This window comes from Hippocampus guttulatus, chromosome 3, assembly GCF_054856545.1.
Source record: "Hippocampus guttulatus isolate MCC_2025c chromosome 3, RoL_Hgut_1.0, whole genome shotgun sequence".
Taxonomy (NCBI): domain Eukaryota; kingdom Metazoa; phylum Chordata; class Actinopteri; order Syngnathiformes; family Syngnathidae; genus Hippocampus; species Hippocampus guttulatus.
The window spans coordinates 13,863,074-13,887,651 of NC_141263.1; the positions used below are offsets into that span (position 1 = coordinate 13,863,074).

Genomic DNA, 24,578 nt, shown 5'->3' on the forward strand with positions numbered 1-24,578 from the left:
CGGCCCAGTGGTTAGTGCGTTGATCTCACAGTGCAGAGGTACCGGGATCAATGGAGTTTGCATGTTCTCCCCGGCCGGGCCTGCGTGGGTTTTCTCCGGGTACTCCGGCTCCTCCCACATTCCAAACACATGCATGGCAAGCTGATTCAACACTCTAAATTGTCACTAGGTGTGAGTGCGAACGTGGATGGTTGTTCGTCTGTGTGTGTGCCCTGCGATTGGCTGGCAACCGGTTCAGGGTGTCCCCCGCCTACTGCCCGAAGACGGCTGGGATAGGCTCCAGCACCTCTCGCGACCCTTGTGAGGTTAAGCGGATGAAGTCAAAGTAAAATGTGAAATATGCTGTAATTTTAATTTGAAGGTTGTGTTTTGCTTTTAGGTGCAAACGTTTGGATGCTAGTTCAATCGAGTAATTAACAAGAGCTTCGACTTGCGTGCATTGACATTTTTCCCCAAAAAAGAGACTTGCAAAAACGTCAACAGTGGTCCTAATTTTAGCAACATTCTTTTTTCGTGCAAGGAAGCTTGCCAAGAAGATTTGGGCTGATATTATATGTAAATCATATAAATATATACCATATCTCCACACGTAACAATTTATTGAAACAAGACAATATGTGTTTTCTAAATACATTAAAAATAATGTTGATATTTGCATGTTGGCCCTCGACAAGTGTATCTGTTTCTCATTTCCCTTGCAAAATTAACTGCCGAGCCTTGATTTACACAGTACACATATCACTTCTCATATTCTGAAAAGCAAAGCGTACCACTTCTGTTAGCGGACTTACTTAGCCTTTGATATGCATAACATTGATGATTTAACCACATGTAAAACACTTCAATCACGCATTCTGGTGCTAATGCTGGTCTGATGCTAACCATGCCATTGTGTGCCTCGCATTATCAATGACTCACAAAACAAAATTAATAACCACAAACACAAGCTATCGAGAACAAGTGGTTTATCAGTTCACCTCATTACGGGGGGACCATTTTACCAGGAGAACTGGGTAAAACTGATCAAATCGGAGAGTAATATAATTGGTTATTGGGTGTGTTGTGCTTGAATGTGCTCATAGGTTAAATCCCCCCATACATCTTTTGTATCCCCAGAGTTAGTGAGTAGTGTATGACCTTCTGCCCGGAGAGCTGCAGTTTTGTTCCACCATCGAGAAGAACCCATTAGCCATGAGCCAAACCAGTGGTGGAGAATCTGGGCCCCCTTCAGCTGCTATAGCTTCAGGTAGGATCATGATTTTTTTTTCCCTCCTTTGAGCAGGATAGATTGCGCCCAATCCCACAAAAGACATGTAACTACTTCATACCATCTTTATTTCATCACCTCATGCACTATATTTAAAAACAAAGCAAACAACAAAAAAAACAACAACAACAAAAACCCACCTAAAAACTGTCCATCACTAATCTAAATACAAATACATAATCTGTTTAGGACTTGGTGTCAGTTATTCCGATTTTCCCAATTTGTGGCAGGGTTCGGTTCCCGTCCTCACAAATAGCAGGGATTCAGTGTCCATAGTTCACCCATCAGCCAAATGAAAAAAAATATTTTTCAAACACAACTCGGGTGTGCTGTTAATTCCATTATTGCTGTCCCGTAATTGCAATCTATTAACATCACCCTGTGATTCTGAACACAGCCTGGAAGGAAAAAGTTTTTCATTGTAAATGTTGCATCCCTGCATGATTGACGTTTTACAAATGCAAAACATCTAGGCCCGGAGAAAACAATAGCGGCTATGTGGTTGGGGAAAAAATGGTGCTCCACTCCCCACATTCTTGTCTTTATTCTGGCATTCATGCATACACGGGTTCCACAAAAACATGTCACATGTGGTCAGAAGTAATTATACAACAGGTCAAATCAAGTTTTTCCTTGAGAGAATATGCAGTATACAAGTTAAAACTAGAAGAACATTTCAGATTTCACACGTTTTTGTTGACTTCATGGGCCATTTGATGTCCACTTAGCAACTATTTGCACTAACGCATAGTTTAAAGTGTTGAATAAAACTAATAATCATAAATCACATTTGAAAACATGAGACTTGTTTTGCTACAGAAATTTAAAAATAATTGTAGATTACTATAGCAAAGTGCTACTCCTAGAGGCAAATACAGTCAAGCAGATAACATAGAGCACAAGCATAAAGTGTGTTCTTTTATTCCCCAAGTCTAAAACACCTGACTGGATCTCCGAAAATCACTCCGGGCAGAAAGGCCACAGTGCACACAAGCAAGCAGAGGGGCAAAGACTTGATAGTCTCTTGTTTGAGGAAACAGATGCCTCTTCACTCACTATTTCAAAACACACTAAGTCCCAGTGCCCTTGAAAAAAATGACTTGGATTCTGGCGTTTTAATGCAGAGTTGCCAAGAAAGACTAATAAAAGGAAAAAAGAACAATAGACACGCATTCCTCTGTAGCCGAGCGTGGTCCTGTAAAACCAGTAATTTGTTTTATTTGAAAATTATCTCTCATTCATACACTGTATTCAAGTTTCAGTAAAATTGTGCTTTTCATTCACAAATTTGATCTAAGTCCCGTTAGACTGAACTTGATAAGCAGTTGAAAATGAATGGATAATGTATCATTCTGCTTTCAGTGATGCGATACAGCTGAAGGCTCACTTGCATATTTATTTTGGTCCTGTATTCAATATGTTTGAGTCTGAAATATTTCAGTGGTTTTCCAAGCAATGTCAAATACCGGTTCAGCCTGATTGTGAACTAGCAATATTTGGTTGTTCTGACGTGACTGACTTTCATCAGAAGCAAGCTCCTAAATTTGGCATGGAAATTGATATTATTAAATTGGAAATCTCCACAAGCCGCATGCTTCAAGACACAGCTGAATGAAATGAATCATTATGTCAGGATGGAACAAATTAGTTTCAATAAAATTATTTGAGCATTTTACAAAAGTATGACAACGTTTCTTGACCTGACTCATTCACACAATGACTAATTCAGTTTATAAGCTCTGTCGCTTGTGTGTGTGTGTGTGTGTGTGTGTGTGTGTGTGCGTGCGTGCGTGCGTGTGCGTGTGTGGGTGTGAGTGTGTATGTGTGTGCACACGTACGCATGCACAATTCTTTGAATACTTACAGAATACTCCACTTGTTATTGTTGGGTTTTTTTTTGTTTGTCCCTTTTGTTGTGTCCTTGTTTTGTTACATTGGGGGCAAAAGAAATCGTAAATATAGCTGCCCAGAAAGTGATCCAGTATGAGTGTGACTTCAGACAGTTTCATTGGTTCACAGTGACATGTTTGGTCATCTCATTGGTCAGATGTGACGACACTATCAGTAAATGTTTTGGTGGCATGCAGCGAGCTGCATTTGTAAAAATGAATAAATCACACTTAAATGTTGCATACAGGGAGCTTTCAAAACGTCGAGAATTTACACACACGCACACACACACACACACACACACACACACACACACACACACACACACACACACACACACACACCTGTTCAACACATGAAGACAGTAGTTTATCAATTATGTAGATTGTTTTTGGATCAGGATAAGCCAAAATCGAAATCCTGATGAAATTTATCGCCCTAACTGCAAATTAACCCCCACTTGTTTCTAAATTACAGTGTGGAGGCCTGTTGGAGAGACTTTTTTTTAAGCAAACAAAACATCTTGTGTTTTGGTTCATCAGAAACTTGACAAATTTTTTTCTGTTCACTTTCAGCTGTTATTGCTCATTTGCTGTCTCATTTTTATTCCAGGAAGTTCCCTCTGAAGCAGGGAGGGTCTGCATGTAAAATGGTCTGCAGTTCTCTGCTTCATAGGTCAGAAGCTTGTTTATTTTGTCTATGTGGCTACGTTCAGTCTCAATCAGGCAAAGCAATATTTTTTAACCTAAATTCAAGCTCTGATGACTGGCATGCCACATTTTGCCCATTTTGAACCTCCTTCATCATATTGTGATGAAAAATGATTCTCTAGTTCTAAATTGATGCGTTTTTTTCCCCAAATATTTCCACTTTTATTTCATATATATTGAAAAAAAGGGTTTATATATATATATATATATATATATATAAATGCATATATATATACCTGTATATGTGTATGTATATATTTATTCCAGTAATACTTTAATTGTTTTTCTTTTTTTCAGCCACATCATTAAATATCACGACGGGCAGTTGTTTGTATTTGTATGCCATTTACTTATACATGATAACGTCACTGGGAGGCAGTGGAATTTGGCAGGGATGGGGGACTTATTGTATACTATTGGTCTGAGTAGACACAAGGGGAGTAGTAAGTGTTTTTAGAGTCTGCGACTTTTGCAATAATATGGGGAATTGTCATTGCAGGTAAACGATAACATTATGTTCCATTTACCATGTTTATTTTAACGTGAGCCAAATCGCTTCCATGACATTAATTTGCAAGAAGCGATGCACCAACACCACTTTTCACAAGTATGAGAACAAGTGCTTTCATTTCGCCAATTCCGAGTACCTGATAATGCAATTATGTCTTGCAATTGAAAAATGAGTTGTATTTGAATCAGACATTTTTTCAAAAATAAAAAACACATTTTTTACTGAACATGTACACTGTCAAAGGTGGATTCAAATATGAATGTTGTTGGAAAGTTAGTTAGAATAGCAGATGATCAAAAATTCTTCCAGTTAGTTACATCAAAGGATCCATTCAACAGACGTCATCGCAATATACATAAAAGACGCTTCACTGGTTTGAAAAAAAACAACCAAAAAAAGATATATCAAAGAAGATTGCGTATAAGCTACAGTGGTGCCTTGTGATACAAGTTTAACTTGTTCCGTGACCATGCTCGTATGAAATAATCTTTTCTCCTTGAAATGAATGAAAATCCCATTAATTATTCTAGCCTTACACCCCCAAAAAAACAAAAAGCCCTTCCTTGAGTCATGCCAACTCCTCTCCCAGCTCATCACTACAGCACTAATATTAATTGTTCTACACAGAGGTCAAGAATGCATGACTGAGTACTCATTGTTCATCTTCACGTTGCTGCACCATTTGTGTTTAATCTGTTGCGATAAGGGTCCATGTGTTTGTTTGTAGTCCCCAAAATATTGTATTCTTTTGAGTGGCATTAAACAACTTGAAGCCTCTGTTTTGATTTGTGTGTTTTTTTTTAACTCTTGGCCAAACTGCCGCTTATTGCAAAAAACATGAGTTTATTAACACCTTTCAAAGCAAAAAGTAAATAAATAAATGTTCTATCAAATGATGACTCTTATCTGAAAAACTTGTAAATCAAGTCACTCGTATCTCAAGGCACCGCAGTACAAAGATGAGCATTTAAGTTCTGAAATGGAACAAATTGGCAGCATTACATGAAATGATATTAATTTCCGATTATTTGCACCATAGATGGCATGCCCTGCTCTATGACCATGGATGGCCCCCGCAGTGCTTTTTCCACCTCTTCCAGTTCGACCCAACAATGCAGTTCTTCAGCCAGTGACCCTGCTCACTGTGGCAATGTCGACCCAGAGGACATCAGAACTTGCAGAGCTGTACCAGAGAGCTTTGGTGCTGAAGGTGGGAGTGCCAACGGCAATGGCGGTGGTCATTGCCTGCCCGCCGCTGAGGTTGGAGGAGGGTTAGGTGCGACATCCCAGGAAGATCAGCCCCATCAACACATGATGCCCCCGAAGCGCTGCACCGAACTGAACATTTCTCCGCCTCCGCAAGACTTACTTAGCGATAGTCACATGTCCTGTCAAGCTGAAACATCGTTGGACTCGGAGCACAGCAACAGCATCTGGATGGAAGACTCTCTCTCCAACTTCAGTATCATGAGCACAACCTCCTACAACGACAACACAGAGGTGCCACGAAAGTCACGGAAACGAACCCCACGACAAAGGCCGGGGCTCAAATCTTTGCTTACCAATGAAGCCAGCATGGATGTTTTTGATGCGGACAGTGCCAAAGCACCACACTTTGTCTTTTCTCAGCTCGGCACGGACAACAAGACTGCACAAAAAGGAAGGTTTGTACAACCGTCAATGTGATGTCGGTGACAACAACCCCTTGGCCAAGATCGTGAGGAGAAGGCCACCAAACTCATCCGTGCTCTCACTAAAGTTATTCAGTGCTGCACCCAGTGACTGAAACACAACCATAAACAGTAGGAACTAACTACTGTTGCCAACTGTGAATTACGGTTGCTCTCTCAAAGGCCAAGGATAAGCAGTGCCGATTAAATAAACAGATACAAGAACACTGGCTTGATTAGAGGCGTCAACTTTGCTTAGTGAACTATGGCAACTGTGGAGCACTTTGACAAATGATTGTTTTTAGGTAGGTAGATACTTTATTGATCCTGTAGGAAATTCTGGTGAGAAAACAAAGGCAATGTTGTCAGCCTTGGCCATTGTCCAGACCGCAATCAGCTGATCTTTGGAGTGCATGAGTCTAGCTCTCAAGAAAATAAAGTAAGCCCAACCAATTTGGGCTAAATTAAGTTCAATGTAACATTGTAAAGTTTAGCAGAATACAATTTTCCTCGCTTACTGACCGACGTTTTGGTCAGTCGCTACCCTTTTTTCTTTATCCATGAATATTTTATTTACTTCCTTGTTTAGTTTCTCGATTCATGCAGTGCTTAAGATGTGTAGCCCACATGTTTACACATCATTGTTTCATGAAATATGAAAAGTTGAAGTGATTAAGCCACAAATGAGTTTGCCTTATTGTTGTAATCTGATTTATGACTTGCTATGACCCTCATGAGGATAAGGGGTTGCATGTTGTGTTCTCCTTTAAATGTTGAGACATGAAACAAGAGGCCAGAGGAAATAGTGAAGAACTTGTGGGCCTCTGTCAACCTTTCTTTTTTTCCGTTCTCCTCCACAGTCCACAAGAAAATGCTCGGGTGCCTCATCAAAAAGGAGTTCTTTCCATGCAATACCCATCTAAGAGTGAACAGAAGGAGCTGAAGATCCTTGTTCAGCCTGAGCCACAGCACCGGGCTCGCTATCTGACGGAGGGCAGCAGAGGGTCTGTGAAGGACCGCACTCAGCAGGGCTTCCCTACCGTAAAGGTCAATCTTACTGAAAACGTATTTTGTTGCACACTGTTGCCATCTCGATGTATCATTTGCAAGGCAAAGAGATGCTGTTTTTGAGGATTTAAACCTAGGCAAAAAGTCATATAACTGTACATACAATTTGCAAATATAAATGCATTTGTATGCATTTATATTTGCAAATTGTTGTATGACATATGTTTTACAGCTGGAGGGTGTGAATGAGCCAGTCATATTGCAAGTTTTTGTGGGAATCGATGCTGAGCGAGTGAGGCCCCATGGATTTTACCAAGCTTGCAGAGTGACCGGCCGCAATACCACAGCCTGCAAAGAGGTGGACATTGGGGGCACAACTGTCATTGAAGTCCCCTTGGACCCCAGCACCCACATGACCTTAGCGTATGTACTTTGTTGTTTGGGTGAGCACGCTGAGCAGTCGTGTGCACAAAAATAGGACTCTTATGGGTTTTATCAAGTATCAAGTACAACTTTATTGTCAAATGTGCTGTTTGTGCAACATACAGCACAGATGAAATTTCCTCCCTCTTAAACAGACAACAAGAGGAGCCGCTGCGGGTTATTGTCAAACCCCTTGAAGTTCTCACTTCATGGCAAAGAAAATAATGGAATAGAAGGGTATCATGCATAAATCATTTTGTTAGTAACTTCACTCATGATGTTGCATGTGTACAGCATACATTTATGGCCTGAATCTCACGCTTTAACTAATCAGTTCATGCTTTTTGGCATGTTTTTTGTGGTTGAAAATTCCTCTTTGTTGAAAAATTTAAAAAAAACAAAAAAACTAAAGACTGGCTGGCAACCGGTTCAGGGTGTCCCTCACCTACTGCCTGAAGACAGCTTGGATAGGCTCCAGCACTCCCTGTGACCCTTCCGAGGATAAAGCGGTTCAGAAAATGGATGGATAAAGGACAAAATATTCTAAAGTTTCTGCCTGTAATTAATAACTTTGTTGTTGTAAGCGTTAAAGGACCACAAAAAAGGTGTATTCATTATATTTCTATATATTTTTTCAAGTAATCCACAGATTAATTATAAAAAAATAAATTAATTCTGCCAAATATTGGAATTGTTAACTGCCTCCAAAAGTACACATTGGTCAAGCTCAAAGCACATTATTTGCAATTTCATCAACAATCAAACGGTTCAATTTGCAAATGTTTTTACTGAAGCTGCATACTTTCCCCGAGCTGACACTGAGTCTTTCTGCAGTGTGGATTGTGTTGGCATCTTGAAACTCCGAAATGCCGATGTGGAGGCTCGCATCGGCGTGGCAGGGTCAAAGAAGAAGAGTACGCGTGCTCGGCTTGTGTTTCGGGTCAACATCCCACGTCCAGATGGTTCAGTGCTCACACTCCAAACGCTGTCATCTTCCATACTTTGCAGTAAGTGAAGCTGTTCGTTTTCATTCTTTGTGGATAGAACATAATGAAGGTTGATATGTAAATGTCACACAAAATAGTTAAGCGCCTCACGTCTTTTCTTGTCTTTACTCGGTGAAGCCCCATCAAAAGTTTAATGCGCTCTTAGGTCTGAACAGAAGGTTCTGTATTTTTTGATGTAAGCTTCAGAAGACATTGTGTAAAATCCTGTCATTGTGTCATGTGTGATCATGCAAACAGTGTAAGGATGTGGGGGGGCTTTCTAAACAGGAAAGACGGTTACGGCCGGAGGAAAGTTAATTTGGTAGAACTGACATGGGAGGAATAAAAGGAAAGACATAACAATAGAAGTGTGATGCCATTCACACTGATCCACCACGCGGGAGTACGGTATCTGTTCACATTAATTGTGCACGAATACACAGATGTACAGCACATGTATGTTTCAGTAATAAAAAGGGTTTATGAAATGTTTTGAATGTTTATATATACTGTATATACAGTATATATATAGTATCTAGCACAGGGGTGCCCATTATGTCGATCCTGATCTACCGGTAGATCTAAAACAGGTCCCAAGTAGATCCGAAGAGTGTCGAGGAGAAAAAAAACAAACAACCATTTGTGTGTCTTTGTACATGTTAATAATGTATTTTATTAATATATGTTAGTAATATATTTTTAGTGTTAATGTACGCTGCACCATAATCATCCTGTCAGTCTCCTTTTCACAAAATAAATATTAAAAAACAAAAAATAAAACAGATAATTCTTGAATTTATGGTGGCACGTGATGACGTCACCGGAAATTGTTTGCGCTCAGCAGTCTGCAATTGCAGCTTGTGATCAGAGCTGTTGCGCTCTATCTTTTATCGACATTATTCTCATTCAGAGTTTGCTTCGTGTACAATTCACCGAGGGCACGGGCAAAGAATAGGAACCTAGGAGGGCCCAGGGAAGCACTTTAAAACAGTACTTGTGAGCTACGATGGTTAACAGGCTGCAAATGTGCATCGCATGCCTCAGTTTCAGGCTGTTTCTCATCATGGCGTATGTGTGCGTGTGTGTGTACGTGTGCGTGTACATGTACGCGTACGTGTACGGGTACGTGTGCGTGTACATGTACGCGTACGTGTACGGGTACGTGTGCGTGTACGGGTACGTGTGCGTGTACGGGTACGTGTGCGTGTACGCGTACGGGTAGGTGTGCGTGTACGGGTACGTCTGCATGTACGTGTGCGTGTACGTGTACGTGTGCGTGTGTGTACGTGTGCGTGTGTGTGTGTCGGTAAGGGTAGATCCCGTGAGGTTAGTTGATCGAAAAGTAGATCTTCGGTCCAAAAAGTTTGGGCACCCCTGATCTAGCATGTTGAAACATCTCCTTTGAGAAAGAACCATTGTTTAAGCTATGCGGTATGTCAACATGAAATCTTATCTATTCCTTTTTAAGAGGTTTACCGTACAGTACAATCCCTCTCAAACTGTACTATCCGGTTTGAGGAAAGGTAAACTGTCGCGTCTATATTTGGCTTAATTTTGTCATCAATAAATCATGCTTGACAAACTGGCTTCAAACTTTTTTTTTTAACTCGGTGCACGGTGGCCGCTAACTTAAAATTTTAAGGCATGTGCAGAAACACTGCAACACACTATAAATTGACTTGCAAAAAAAAATTCACGTTTCCTATCATTTTCACTGTACTTTGAAAATAAACACAGAAACAAGCTTTTATGATCGCCGATCGTTCTTGGCTAACCTGCCGGCTAATCTCTTCCGCGTTCGCTCGCCCCCTTCACAGAAGCGTCGCCGCCGCCGCGGCAAACGTAGCGGTCAGCTCGTGAAGCTAAAACGGGATCTGAGACACACTTCGATCGCTCCGGCGTGGTGTGCCCTCGACCCCGTTGCCTCGTGCTTGCTAACAGTCGTTGGCTCTCCCATCGCGCCACGGCATTTCTACCCCCCACGCCTTTCTCGGGGAGGAATCCAGCGAAAGCTTTTGAGGGAATTCCCCCGGGCTCGGCGATCGGAAGAGGCAATCCCTCCCGTTGCTACTCCCACAAGGATCGCGTTGTTAAGCGCCCGGTCGCTGACGAACAAGACCCATATTCTGAGGGAGTATTTCCTTTCCAATGACTTGGATTTTCTGTGTCTGACGGAGACTTGGGCAGGTACTGGTGAGTACAACGCTTTGCTTGAATTGTTGCCACCTGACTGTGGTTTCCTCGATACCCCGAGGACATCAGGCCGCGGTGGAGGAACGGTGAGCATCTTTAAGAACAATTTTAAATGTAAACGCTGCACATTCACCACATCGGCCACCAGCTTTGAAGCAACCTTCTTTGAAGTCGGTCGTGTTTTCCATTTACCGTCCTCCTAAATACAACAAAGACTTTTTAAGCGACTTTTCAACCTTTCTTGCGGAAATCAGGCTGAGATATGATCATATCCTCCTAATGGGGGATTTTAATATCCATGTGTGCTGTCCGGAAAAAACGCTAGCAAAGGACTTCTTAAGACTTATCGACTCTTTTAATTTCGTGCAGTATGTGACCAGCCCGACACATGAACAAGGTCATATTTTAGACCTTGTCCTTGCTTATGGTCTACCGGTGTCAAATCTGGAAGTCCTTGAAAATGGGATTTCTGATCACATGGCAGTTTTATTTGACGTAGTCTTATGGCATGCTGCTGTGAAATCTGCCGCTCCTAGTTTTAAACGCCAAATTTTTAACCCTCGCACTGCTAGTCGTTTCTCTGATGCCTTTAATAACCTTTGCGTACCTTCGTCTAACACAGAGGAACTCACCTCTTGGTTCAACTCATCATGCCGTGCCATCCTGGATTTGGTGGCTCCTTCAAAAACTGTGCTCCCAAAACCTAAACCCGAGCCATGGTTTAACGACATTACCCGCGCAGCTAGGCAGGGGTGTCGCAAAGCCGAACGCAAGTGGAAAAATGACAAATTGCATGTCTCTTATCAAATTTGGAAAGACTGCTGGCGTAACTACCAGCTCACAGTGAAAGAGGCCAAAAGAGAATATCTGTCGGACCTTATTCAAGCTAACCGTCACAACCCACGCGCACTATTTAAAACGATAGATTCTGTACTCAAACCCCCTCTGCCTACTTGCTCGGATTCTTCACCCGAGATGTGCAACAGATTCCTTCAGTTTTTCATTGATAAGGTCTCTACAGCTAGGACTCCGGTCTCAAATACCGCATCTGACCCCTCTGTCCATGTTCCATGTTCAGCTGTGCTAAATTCTTTTGAAACTGTGTCCTTGGCGCTTTTGGAGGATGTAGTTCGCCAGACGAAGCCATCTGGCTCCCCTTGCGACTCTCTTCCCCCGCACTTCTTTCAGGAGGTTCTCCCGAGTGTTGGCGCATCAGTCTTGGATATCATCAACAGCAGCCTCTCTTCTGGTGTAGTTCCCCAACAGTTTAAACATGCTGTGGTCCAACCCTTGATCAAGAAACCTGGTCTTGATCCAGATGTGCTGTCAAGTTTCAGGCCCATTTCCAAACTGCCTTTCATTTCCAAAATTCTGGAAAAAGTGGTGCACATGCAGTTGAAATTTTTCTTGGATGAACATAACATCTTGGAGTTCTTCCAGTCAGGTTTCAAGACAGCCCTGTTACGCGTTTCTAATGACATCCTCCTGGCAAATGACTCTGGAGACCACGTGTGTCTAGTTTTATTGGACTTAACTGCAGCATTTGATACAGTGGATCACAGTATTCTGCTGACTCGTTTGCAGCACTTGGTGGGCATTGGCGGTAGTGCTCTTGAGTGGTTTAGGTCCTATTTAGCTGACAGAACCTTCTGTGTCAGCCTTGGCTGCTCTGAGTCACGCACTGCTCCCCTGTCATGTGGTGTTCCACAGGGCTCAATTCTGGGGCCTCTGCTGTTCTCGCTGTATCTGCTCCCATTGGGTTCCATCTTAAGGAAACATGGTATTCCCTTCCACTGCTATGCAGATGACTGCCAGATCTATGTCCCACTGAGCAAGAAAGACGCCTTCTCATTAAGGCCACTCCTATCCTGTCTGGAAGAAATCAAAACCTGGATGGCACAAAATTTCTTGAGATTCAATGAAAAGAAGACAGAGGTGATATTGTTTGGTCCCAGTGGCCCTTGTACATTCCATCCTGTAGACTTGGGCCCCCTGTCTCCTTATCTTAAGTCAACAGTCTCAAACTTGGGCCTTAAACTGGACAGTGATTTCAAACTCGATCGGCAAATTGGTGCCGTTGTTAAATCCAGCTTCTTTCACCTTAGACAGCTGGCCAAAATAAAACCTCTCCTCTCACATGAACACTTTGAGACAGTAATTCATGCCTTTGTCACATCCCGGCTCGATTACTGCAATGCCCTTTACTTTGGAGTCAGCCAGTCCTCCATTAAGCGCCTTCAGCTGGTCCAGAATGCCGCTGCTCGCCTCTTGACTGGTACTCGTAAGAGGGAGCACATAACTCCTACTCTGGCATCCCTTCACTGGCTCCCCATTCATTTTAGAGTTATTTTCAAGATCCTCTTATTTGTTTTCAAATCTCTGAATAATCTCGCGCCACCTTACCTCTCTGAGCTCATCCGCCCCTACACACCTGCCCGGCGCCTCAGGTCTGTGGACCAGACCTTATTAGAAGTACCAAGAACTAAACTGAGGCTCAGAGGGGATCGAGCCTTTTCTGTTGCTGGTCCCTCTCTCTGGAATGACCTCCCACTGAACATTCGGCAAGCCTCCTCGCTGCCCATCTTCAAAACCCTCCTCAAAACTCACTTGTGTTCTTTGGCATTCGACTCAGCATGACTTAGATTTGTTCTTGGTTTTACTGTTTGGTGCTTTCTACCGCCTTTATTACCGATTTGTCTTACTGTTTATTGTGCATGTTAAATTGCTCCATGTACAGCACTTTGTATGCAGCGATGGCTGTTTGAAAGTGCTCTATAAATACTGTTGACTTGACTTGACTTTTAAATTCACATTTCACTGTGCTTGTTTTGGTACATCAACATAATAAGTTATGCAGCTTGAATAATAAAAATGTAAATGCAATTTTTAGGCAGGGAGGGCCAGTGTTATCAGCAAATTTTGTGCCGCACAGGCTGAATTTGATTCTCAGAAATGTAGTATTGTTTATACCCGCTCTGTCAACAGCTCAGCCGGCTGGGGTGCCCGAGATTCTGAAGAAATCACTGCACAGTTGCTCAGTGAGGGGCGGAGAAGAGCTCTTCATCATTGGCAAGAATTTTCTCAAAGACGCGAAAGTCATATTTCAAGAGAATGTCTCTGGTAAGAAACGACACCTGTTTTTAAATGAAACTAGATTCGGATTGCATTCTGACAACATTTCCAATTCAAGAACTATCTTCTTTTTCAGATGAAACCTCGTGGAAGACGGAGGCGGAAATTGATATGGAATTGTTTCACCAGGTTAGATTTCATTTTCCTCGTTTTATTTGAGGCAAGTGATTTGTAGCGGCCATTAATAAGCTAAGTCAAAGCCACTTGAGATTTGTGTGGTGATTTAGATGTAATCATCTTATATGGCTGCTGCATGGTTCAAAGGTTTGAGTGGTCTCTTTGTATCGTGACCTAAATACGCAGTCTCGGAGGTGTGACAATTTTGACCTTTGCTCTTGTAAACAAAGCGGTCCAGAGGAACAAAATGTATGAATCTTTAGTTATGCACCACGAAACAGCTTCTATTTAACAAGCTAATCCTAGTTAGATCAACATCGTTTTTAAAGCTAACAAACATTAACGCGCGTGATAAAAAGGACAACTATTTTCAGCCGGACAAAGCAATCAAAGGAATCAGATCGATGGTACACACTCACTTTTATTGATGTGTAACTTGATTTTGTGTGATAGGGCTGATAGAGCCTAATTCGAATATTCATCTGTTCAACATCCTACAATGTTGAGAAATATTTACTGGCAAACATTTCTGCATAGCTTACGTTTTATTTTGCTCAAAGCTAATGCAAGTAAATGTATCTGTACTTTACTTTCATCAAGCACATTTGGATCATGACAAATGGTTTTTAATCATTCAAGATGCACCAATAATCTGCAATCGAATCGTAGACCGCTAAATTGGAATCAAATCATGAAGTTGTTCCACTCAAACTTGGGGTGAACAGTTTACAGGTAACATGACATTTTATACTATATCATTGCATTCCCTGTTCAGAACATGTTTCCATTTTTTGGCCTTTTTTTTTTAAATTGCAACAGAAAGCTGCTTGAAGTAAACGTTATCTGATGAAATTAGTCATTTTGAATGTTAAAAGAGGAGCAGCAATAGCAGGAAACCATCAATGAAGTTCAATTGTTGCTCTGAGGCTTCGAATAAAATACGTAAGTGGTCCTGCATTGGCTGATTTCAAGTGGATTGTGTGGTATGACAATAAAGGATTTCCTCAGAATTCATGACTGACCTTGAAAATATTTCCTGTCTCTACACTAGGGGTGAATAATTTTAATTGAAATCTCTTCTTTTTTTTTCTGCACTCCTACCTGACCCGGAATCAGTTGTTTGTACTAAACACAAGCCACGCTCACCAACCGGAAGTGGCATGCTAATCATGAATAGTCATGCACACCAATCAGCTCCGAATTGCAGTCGCAATGTCTGTCAGAAAAATTTCAATTCTATTTTTTTCCTGAAATCGTTCAGCCCTACTTTGTTCCCTGGAACTGTTCAAACAGAATGTCAAGAAGGCCTTTATAGAGAATATCAGTACGGTGATGTACTTACTGTGTGAATGTAGAATTAAAGTTACTCATGTATTTATTGATCCATTCATTTTTTTGTTCTTCTTGACTTCATGTTATGCCCAAAGAATCATTTGATCGTGAAGGTTCCACCTTACCAGAACCAAAGCATCACCTCTGCTGTGTGTGTGGGGATCTATGTGGTCACCGTCGCTGGCAGGTCCCATGATGTTCAACAGTTTACTTACAATCCAGATGCAGGTCGGTTTGTGTCTCTTTCTTGCGAAGTACAATCGTTTCACTTTATTAAGGGTGAGCCGAAAAGGTCATCATCTCTTTCGAGCTCGCAGTGCAATTTCCTAGTCACGTGTAAATGTGTGACTGCATTCTCTTGCAGGAAACACTGAAGTTTTTGTGAAGAAAGAGACATCGTCTCCAGTAAAGACATGTCCCTTTGACGATCAAAGTAAGGGTTCTTTCTTTGTTCACTCGTTTTATTATCAAATGTTAGTCACAGTTTACTACTGTTAACAATAAGACAAAAAATGACTCTTAATTTTAATATAATACATGCCACGGGGCCAGTAAAAAAAAAAAAAAACTCCTGTACTGTATTATAATTACACAAAAATCTGTGAAATGCTTCATGCCAAACGTTTGGTTGTTCAGAGTGGCCCAAAAAAAGGAGTGCCAAAGCCCATTGCTTCAGTCGGTACTGATGGAAACAGTACAAGCACGAGCTGCTGTTTCATTTATAACATACGCTGTGCTTGGAAATTCGTGGGAGGAGGGCACTCTTTGCCTGAAACGACACAAGCACTCTCAGAGTGGTGTTAGGACATCAGAGTGAAGTTCCAAACGCATCCTGGGTTGAAAACTTCCGCTTCTAACTACGGAAAAGTTGGCTTACCTCAACTAGAATCCTGTGTCACTTTGTGGCCAAAGAAAGCTTCTCTGTTGACAATGGTGCCATGTTATTTTGGTTCAATAAAAAAAATAATACAGGACAGTATGTTGTACGTGGAGCCTCCATATCTGATACTGGGTCGCAGTTTTTCTGTCGTAGTGTGTTGGCCCATGTGTGATGATCACTCGCTTGATATCGCCAAGTGTAATCTCTTTTGTGATGGTCAACTTCAGTCGCTTTCAGTTACATAGCTCAGTGTGCAGGTGACTGTGAATATGGGAACAAACAGTTATGGGGCTTATGGTCCTCTGTGATGATGGCTGCTGTGGAGGTCCCGTCACATTAAAACCAGGCAGTCGGCAGAAAGAATGAATGCAACTCATCTTTTGTGTACACATTCATGTGGCGGTCTCATAAGGTTTTGCATAACTCAAGCACAGCTCAAAGCCTGTCTTTTTTGTGTGTTTAGTTTAAATTGTATCGCTCAAGGGATATCTGAATTAAGGACTGCGTTTCAACACGGGTGTTTATTTTAAGAACAACTAACAGTAAATATATACCAATTGGTGGTTAAGCCTCCCATACATTTTGTTACAGTTCTGAGGCCCTGTATGTTGCCTCAAGTCAAGAAAGAAGAAGTCACGCCAATGGAGGTCACCAACAACCTCCAAACCACTGGGGTGTTCAAGGTAATTGATTATAACCTAGTGACCAGATTTTTTTTTCCTTAATGTATTACTTACAAACAATGAATTACGTTAATGTTTTAACTTGTCATTGGTTCTGCCAGCAGACACTGGACCTCTGTCCAGCCCAGCAGAACCCAGAAATGTCTGCGGGCCATCTAAATAACAACAGAGAATTTTCCAACGCCTCAGGCGACCCCGACAAGAGCCAGGCCCCAGTTTTTACCAACACAGAGGCCCTAACTACAATCCAGCCAATAGTGGGTCTTGGACAGGAGAGGCAAGTCAGCAGCTCTGGGTCTACGGTGAGGCCATGTGGTGATCCTGGACCTCAGCTGCCCATGTTCCCTTCAGACGAAGTGGCCCAGTTAGAGGAGGCAGTAAGACAGCTTAAGCCCGAAGCGTTTGGTTTGCCACTTCAGTCAGACAACTCAATGGCCAACCAACAGCACCATATGCAGCACCAGCAGATCCAAAACCAGCAACTTCAGCAGCAACAGCAGCAAATTCATCAGCAGCAACTGCAGCAGCAGCAGGTGCTGGAGAATCTGCAACAGCAGATATTCCAATCACAAATTCAAATGCAGTGTGTGAATGTGGAGCAGCAGGGCTCCTCACAAGGTGCTCTGCCAAACCAGGGATCACTTTTCCAACAGGCTCAGCAGCAGCAGCAGCAGCAGCAACAGCAACAACAAACGTCTCTCTTTCAGCAGACCACTGATCTGCTCTCTATTCAGACCAACTTCCTCCAGCAGACACCCTCACACTCCTCACCACCAGCATTCCACAATCCCAGTCCCTTGGCTGAAGCGCATGATCCCCAGGGAGGTCTGTTTCATAGCCAGAACGCCTCTCGCACTCCAGAGCAGGTGCAGGCTGTGCTCTTCCAAAACCCCATGACAGTTTTGCCCTCCCCTGACCAGCAACCTTCAACCCCTATTCTTTTCCTTCCCCAGACGTCTCTTTCAGGTCAGCTTCCGACCAATAGTAGCCAACAGCAGCAATTGGCCTTTCTCAGTGCTCTACAAACACCTGCACCCGAACAACAATCGGTGTTTCAGGCTCAAGCTCAGACTCAGCTCTCTCCAATTCAGCAAGGAGCACCGATGGAGCGACAGCAGCCTTCCCAGCCTCAGCCCCTCGCTCAGCCAAATCAACAGCATTGTTTGTTTCAGAACCTCTCTCAGCATCCACCGGCAAACGCGCTGCCTCCAGCTCAACAACAGCCAGCTGGGCTACTATTCTGTAACAACCCCCTGCCCACCACAGACCAGACATCCAACATCCTCTTCAGCAATCAGGGGCAGATGCCTCCTTTGACCAGCAGTAGTCTAGTTTCCCGAGAGCCCGAGAACGCTTCGCTGCTTTTCTCACAGGCCAGCATGGTGACGGTAAACCAACAAGTCCGCCCTGAGCCCATGGCCTTAGGTAACCCTAATGACGCACGCCAGCAAGTCTTATATCAGGCTCAGCAACCGATGCAACTTGGAAACACCACAAACAGTGGGCAAGAGCGGTCTGTGGGGCTCTTCATGCGTCCGCCGAACATGGCCTCTCTCCAAGGCGGATTGTCTCAGGAGCTCGCACAGTCTGCCATGTTTGCTTCACCGAATGGTGTGGCGAGCCTCCAAACAACCACTTCATCTCCTGTTCAGCAGCCAGGGACTCTGTTTCAGTCTGCAGTTGGTGGGACCATCGGTCAGCCCAGCCAGGCTCAAGAATCGGAACTCTTCCTTTTTGGAATTCAAAATGGTGAGCGATTTGATCGCCATATTTAAAACCGTTTTAACCTTTTCTAACCATTTAATAATCCAAAATAGAACAAACTTTAGATGAACTGGTTCATCCCCCCATTTTAAAAAAAGGGTTGGGCAACTTTCTTAAAATAAAGCCTTTCCTCGACCAAGCCGTACAGTTGGGTCAGTTTATGCTGCACTCTGAAGGTGGCTACAGATATAACTTTGAGTGGGTGAGGGCACAACAGGCACGCAGCAACACAGTCTCAATTCAATGTGAATTCCGAAACTGAAAAGCAACAATTCATTCGGGCGTGTTGTACTTTCTTCAAGAAAGCTGCTCCTTACCTTCTAACAAACAGCTTCCTGCCAAGAACAGAGAGCCCAAAATGTCCAGATCGAAAAATCATTCAAAACAGATGCCCAAACCACCTCAGTGGGCTGTTTTTGACTTATAAAACATGCTTTTTTTTAACAAAATGAAGCATTAATAGTTTTGGTTTCACACTTTTCATGTCTTTGTTGGTTCCTGTGACAGTGTAAGTAGGATATCATTTCCAAATAGGTATTGATAGACCGCAAGGGACGGGAATCGATAACTGTTAATTTTTTTAGGACAGGTTCCCAATTTGATTCCTTGGATTTCTTTGTTTGTTTTTTGCTTCCCTGACAATTCCTATTTTGTGCATTGTTAAAAATAAATAAATAAATACATCATAAAGAGACAGAGAACCGGCACTCTGCATCTGGTGAGGATGCTGCAAGCGCCTCATTTTGAAGTGCGATTCATTTTTATTGCACCCCGTCACCCAATAAGAATCTATAAAAGAACCGCTTATGAATCCGATAGATAAGCGGTATCGATAATGGAATCATGAAATTTTTATCAATTCCCACACCTATTGTTTGTAGTATCTTCAATAAACCTGATCGACTTTTTGTTTTCTCCACTCCTGCAGAATGTGGTCAGCTGATGAGCGCACCAGGAAATGCAGTGTCTGACCAGATCATTGCCATCAGCCAGTCTGGTCAAAACCAAAGAGAGAGTGAGGCCCACATTCAGTCGCTCTTCAACCAGTCACCGTCACAGTCAGTGACGGCGCAGAGCGGCTTGAAAGCCTCGCGGAGCATGGAGAAAATTGAGAACCTGCTGGTCAGCCAAGAACCGGGCAACGGCATAACCCATTCTTTCTAATTTCCAGAAAGATTTGTGGAATTTTTTTTCCCCGTTTCTTTCTTCCTATATTATCAAATGTGCACGAGGGGTCAAAATATTATGAGATGATTGGAGATGGAAATGAGCCATAGATTGTGTTCTGCTCATTTGATTTAATCGGTGGCTCCGAATTATTTTTTTAAGACAACTCTTTGAAAACATCTCTATGTGAACTAGATTTGAGTGATATAGATTGACTGTGTATAGACAGAGAAAAATAGCTGTCCAGCACGGCGCAGTAGAGGTGGAAGGAAAGTTTGAGCAGAGTATGCTATGAATGTAATATGGCGGTCATGTGGTTGAAAGGAGCAGAGAAAGTGTTATGAGAGGAAATGGGCAGACTATTCTGTGTCATATTTTATGAAATAACGTTGTCGATACGTTTGTGCCTTTGTAGGAGTTACTTGAGATCTCAGCATTAGCCAAATACTGTAAATCATGCTTTGATTTGTTTTCGGCTTAACTTTTGCTGCAGGAGGGTTGATAAAACAAAGTCGAGCAAGTGCACTCTGATTACGCTGTAATTGATTTGTATTTTGGATTGGAGGAAAATCATTTGAATGATATCTAGTGGAATACAATGGTGACTTGAAGGAAAAATGATTTATAGTTACTTTGATTAAATGACCCATTTTTCAAGATGGGTAAAACGCCCCATACAAAGTTCTTATAGGTATCCTTTGTTTATATTATCACATCTTAAAATGTAACATAATTAGTAAAAGTTAGCAGTGAAGTCGAGATACGTGAGGAACTTTGAAAGAAAAAGTGTTCCAAAAGGTTTTGTAGAATATTTGTATGAGACTGGGTCTACTTAATACGAATAACGGAATGTAAACTAGTTCAATATTGTGTCATTTGTCCTTTAGAGTTCCATGGATGGACTCAACTCTGCGTCAGGTACGCGTAACCAAGGGTTGTTGTATCATTGTTGTTTAGAGGTTTGCCTTGACCAGGAAGGAATGTTTGCTTTGCTGTCGCTTCTGAAAGGAAATTCATGCTGTTTGTCACTAAGGCAATCCAGCTCTAGGAGTTAACGTTTCAGGCGCAATTTGTGTGGAACACGCACAGGCCACTGCGTGAATTTCAACACTCCAGGCTGTTCCGTTCGGCATGCTTTTAAGTTTTAAAATAAGTGGACAAAGCTGTCTCGGCCAGTTTGTTTGGCTCTAATCAGGTGAGAATTGGGACAAAATTGTTGCCACTGTTTCACTCCAGAGAATGTGTGTTACATACAGTGGATATAAAAAGTCTACACACCCCAGTTCAAATACAAATAAATTTTTGGTGACATATAAAATGAGACTGAGATAAATCATTGTAAAGCTTTTCCCACCGTTAATGTAGCCTACAACTTTTCAGATGGAACTTGGGCCAGTTAAAAATCACATACAAAATGCAATAATACAAAATCTTCAGTATTCTACTAAACAGCAAAAAAAAAAAAAATGTTAGGAAAAGCCTACTAGAAACACAGATTTTTATTTGGTGTTAAATGTTAACCTTAAATGGTGAATGTGTGTGCTGACTGGTGCTGAGTTGAATGTGATTGATTCATTTTGAACATCCCAGTTATAAGAGGATATTTACACTCAGGTGACCACATTATTTCAGCTGTTATTTGTACTTCCCATGCCAATTTTTTTTAAATCAATCTAGTTTTACAGGTTAGAGGTCACATTAACGGTGGAAAACATTTTGAAATGATTCATTTTGTTCCCTGTATAACAAAAACCTGGCATTTGAACAGAGGTGTATCGACTCTTTTTTTCTTTCTTTTTTTTATACCTTATCTACTGAAAGATTCCTTTATCATTCTTGATTGAGGTATTTTACGCATGGCCTTGAAACTTTACAAATGCAATGGATTTATTGAATGATAAATGACAGTTTGTGTGTATTAGCATTCTTTGTTCATTCTTAGGTAGTTCTTGCTAGCATTGCCCGGCTTTGTGTCAATGCTGATGATGGGCCAGTTTTATGGCCTGTTTGCTTGCATATCTTTTTTCTATCTTTCTATCTTTTCTATCTACATATCTAAAACTCAAATAGCAACACATTTCTTCTCAGTTTTTTGTTTGTTTGTTTGTTTGTTTCTGACATTTTTATCCCGCTTATTCAGGGGCTGGTCTCTGACAAAATACTTAAAAGTTCACTTTTCTTGTTTTCATGTGCAGTTTTGTAGAATTTCTGTGTTGCCTACTAAATTTAAATGATCCACCTGCCAAAAAAGAGCTATTTGGATGATAGTAGAAGTAGTAGTACAGTGTAACCTTGACTAATGTGATTCATGATGTGACAGTATGCTGCATTGAGCAGAGCTGTTTTCAGTGGGACATTACTCCCGAAGGACACCTGAAAGCTACGTGTCATTGGCTCTCCTTAAACTTGTGAAACTGAAGATCTCTAGTGTTTAATATTTATGGTTGTTTTTCCTTTTTTCTCCAGTAAGGCTTCTTGTTATTGGTTTCGTACAGTAGTTTGGTGCATGTATTTATTTGTGTAGTTGGGTTTCGATCTTTTGAACTGTGACCGACTGTAATCTATTGTTGTTTGGAGCCCACATCTACTGTCCTCAATTGGAAACATGTACTGCCCCAAAAATGATTTTTCATGTCTGTGTGTAACTACACTCTGGTGAGTTTTGGAAAAAATATAACACTCCAAACTTTTTGGAGCAGATGGCACCAAACTTCACAGATTATCCTTTTAAATAGGAACAACAACTTTCAGTATTATGACTAATAACAAACTGATGAGATGTCAGCGCAGCGTGAATACTCTTTGTGAGTGTACAGAATGGTTGCAAGCCTCACACTGATCTCAAGAGGCATAGAGTGCACGCTGAGGAGGTCCATGTTTTATATGTGGGAGAAATGATTGAAGTTCTTTGATACATTTTTTTCCATAGAACAAGTGTTTATTTTACCAGGTTGACTACTAATAGCTTGCTCAAATCTCTTCAAACTATAACTCCAAATTAAGCGGTGCCTTGAGATACGAGATAGATTCGGTGAACTCGACTCACTTCACAGGAAGCAGCACCTGGGCAAATAGAGAACAAGTCTTAAAAAAAAGAGACTCCAACCTGAGTTTGCCCCTTGTAGTTTACTCTCAAACTAAACATGAAACAAAGAATTACACCTTGTTTTTTCAAAACAACCCCACAGATTAGCCTATTAGTCCGCTATCTTAATGTTACTGCTAAATAAAGACAGGAAGTACTTGTGGTTAAATTCTTTATCCTTTGCAAAGAGACTAATATTACAGTACTGTACCACTCTATTGATGAGCTAAAAGGATAGCTCAATAAACAGTAGCTCATTCTGTCTGTCGTATACTGTCCCCAAGTGGTCAAGACGCGAAGCACAATGACTATTCAATTGATACAGTGTGACAAAAACGGTTTAATTCAATGTAATTATGTAACCATTTGTATTTGTGCAAAGTACGACTATTATGGAGGGCTAAAAGATGACTTGAGTGTTTTTAGTTACAAGCGTTGTCACAGAACGAATGAAACTCGTATCACAAGGCACCATTGCTTGATACCGTACTGTAAATATATGTGCATGTCAGAGACTATATTTTACACCCATCTTACTTCCCAGCAAAGTAACGGTGCAAGCCAAGACACTTTAAATGTGCTAGTAATGCTCTACAGCAGGGATGTGACGGATAGAAATGCCTGTCATACATCTAACAGATTTGTACTAAAATATCCAATGCGTTTGTGTAGACATGGATGCACGTGTTTTCTGAAACTGCTATGCAGCCAAACTGTAAATGTTGAGCCGTTACGTTTTTGATATATATTTTTCTATGTAGCTGCTTAGTTTTTAACAATGACGGGAACCAAAATTGTTTTTTCATCTCATTGTTTAAGCTTGTTGAGCTTTTTCTCTGGTGGTTTGCTTGATTGCCTGAACTGTTTGATGCCTTTGTGTCTTTGAGGTACTTGGACCAATAAAAATCAGCACACTAGATTAATCACATTTCATTTTTAATTCTTTGGGAGGATCAGGGGGGGCGCTACTGATAATCACATTTCATTGTTAAATCTTGTGGGGCAAAATGCCTCTGAAAAATTTTATGCTGCATCTTCCAGTTTCACCTTCAAAATCTCCCAGCACAAGTGAAGCACTCCTCCAGTTCGTGTTTTATAATCCAGCAAATAGAAAGTGAATTTTTCTTTGAGGTTTCACACTATGAGAACAACTGTCACATATCCCCCCCCCTCCAAAAAAAAACTTTGTTGGGATTCATTTTTTCTGTAAACTTGCTGCTATCTATATTAAACATATACAAGATGGATATTTGTATTCTGAAGCTTCTTATTCAGTTTTTAAATGCATTTTTATTGAATATGCTGGTGCAAGTTAAAAGGAAAAATACAAAAGATAAGTTTCTATGATTTGGATATTAGTGGAAAAAAGTAAATTATTTTTTGTTTGGATTTTAGTAAAAAAATGTATCACCATAAGGTGCGTTTGAGACTTCAATTTCAAACCACCCCGCACACTGTAAGAAAAAAAAATCTTGATGGGATTTTCTCTTTGAACTCATTACTATTTGCATTAAGTAGAAAATATTAGAAATGTAAATTGGTCATGCTCCCACACTTATTTTGTTAATTAACTGCAAAATGACAATCTACATACAAACAGCAAAATATATTGACTTGATGACTGGATGGACCATGACATGGTTGACATTTTGGCAAAATTGACATTTTAGGAGTACAAGGTACATACATTTGGCAACATGATTCAGCTAAAGCCCACAGGTGTCAAACTCAAGGCTTGTGGCCAGATCTGGCCCACCACA

General features: G+C 41.3%; 1 protein-coding gene across 8 annotated transcripts in view; it reads left to right on the top strand.

Annotated features, from left to right (window-relative positions):
* The window catches only part of nfat5b (nuclear factor of activated T cells 5b), a 37,129-nt gene extending 13,064 nt beyond the window's left edge, over nt 1–24,065 (top strand). For 2 of the 8 annotated variants that reach the window (XM_086106920.1, XM_086106919.1), the window contains 12 exons: nt 1,117–1,246; nt 5,418–6,042; nt 6,909–7,095; nt 7,289–7,479; nt 8,314–8,486; nt 13,617–13,778; nt 13,867–13,919; nt 15,335–15,467; nt 15,604–15,672; nt 16,711–16,802; nt 16,904–18,551; nt 19,495–24,065. In XM_086106920.1, coding sequence (XP_085963046.1) covers nt 1,192–1,246; nt 5,418–6,042; nt 6,909–7,095; nt 7,289–7,479; nt 8,314–8,486; nt 13,617–13,778; nt 13,867–13,919; nt 15,335–15,467; nt 15,604–15,672; nt 16,711–16,802; nt 16,904–18,551; nt 19,495–19,730 — 3,624 coding nt within the window. In that variant the 5' untranslated portion in view covers nt 1,117–1,191 and the 3' untranslated portion in view covers nt 19,731–24,065. Of the gene's footprint in view, nt 1–1,116; nt 1,247–3,769; nt 3,833–5,417; nt 6,043–6,908; nt 7,096–7,288; nt 7,480–8,313; nt 8,487–13,616; nt 13,779–13,866; nt 13,920–15,334; nt 15,468–15,603; nt 15,673–16,710; nt 16,803–16,903; nt 18,552–19,494 lie in introns of those variants that run through there. The other 6 variants (XM_086106924.1, XM_086106923.1, XM_086106926.1 and 3 more) reach the window with 6 other exon arrangements.
* The last annotated feature ends 513 nt before the right edge of the window (nt 24,066–24,578 follow it).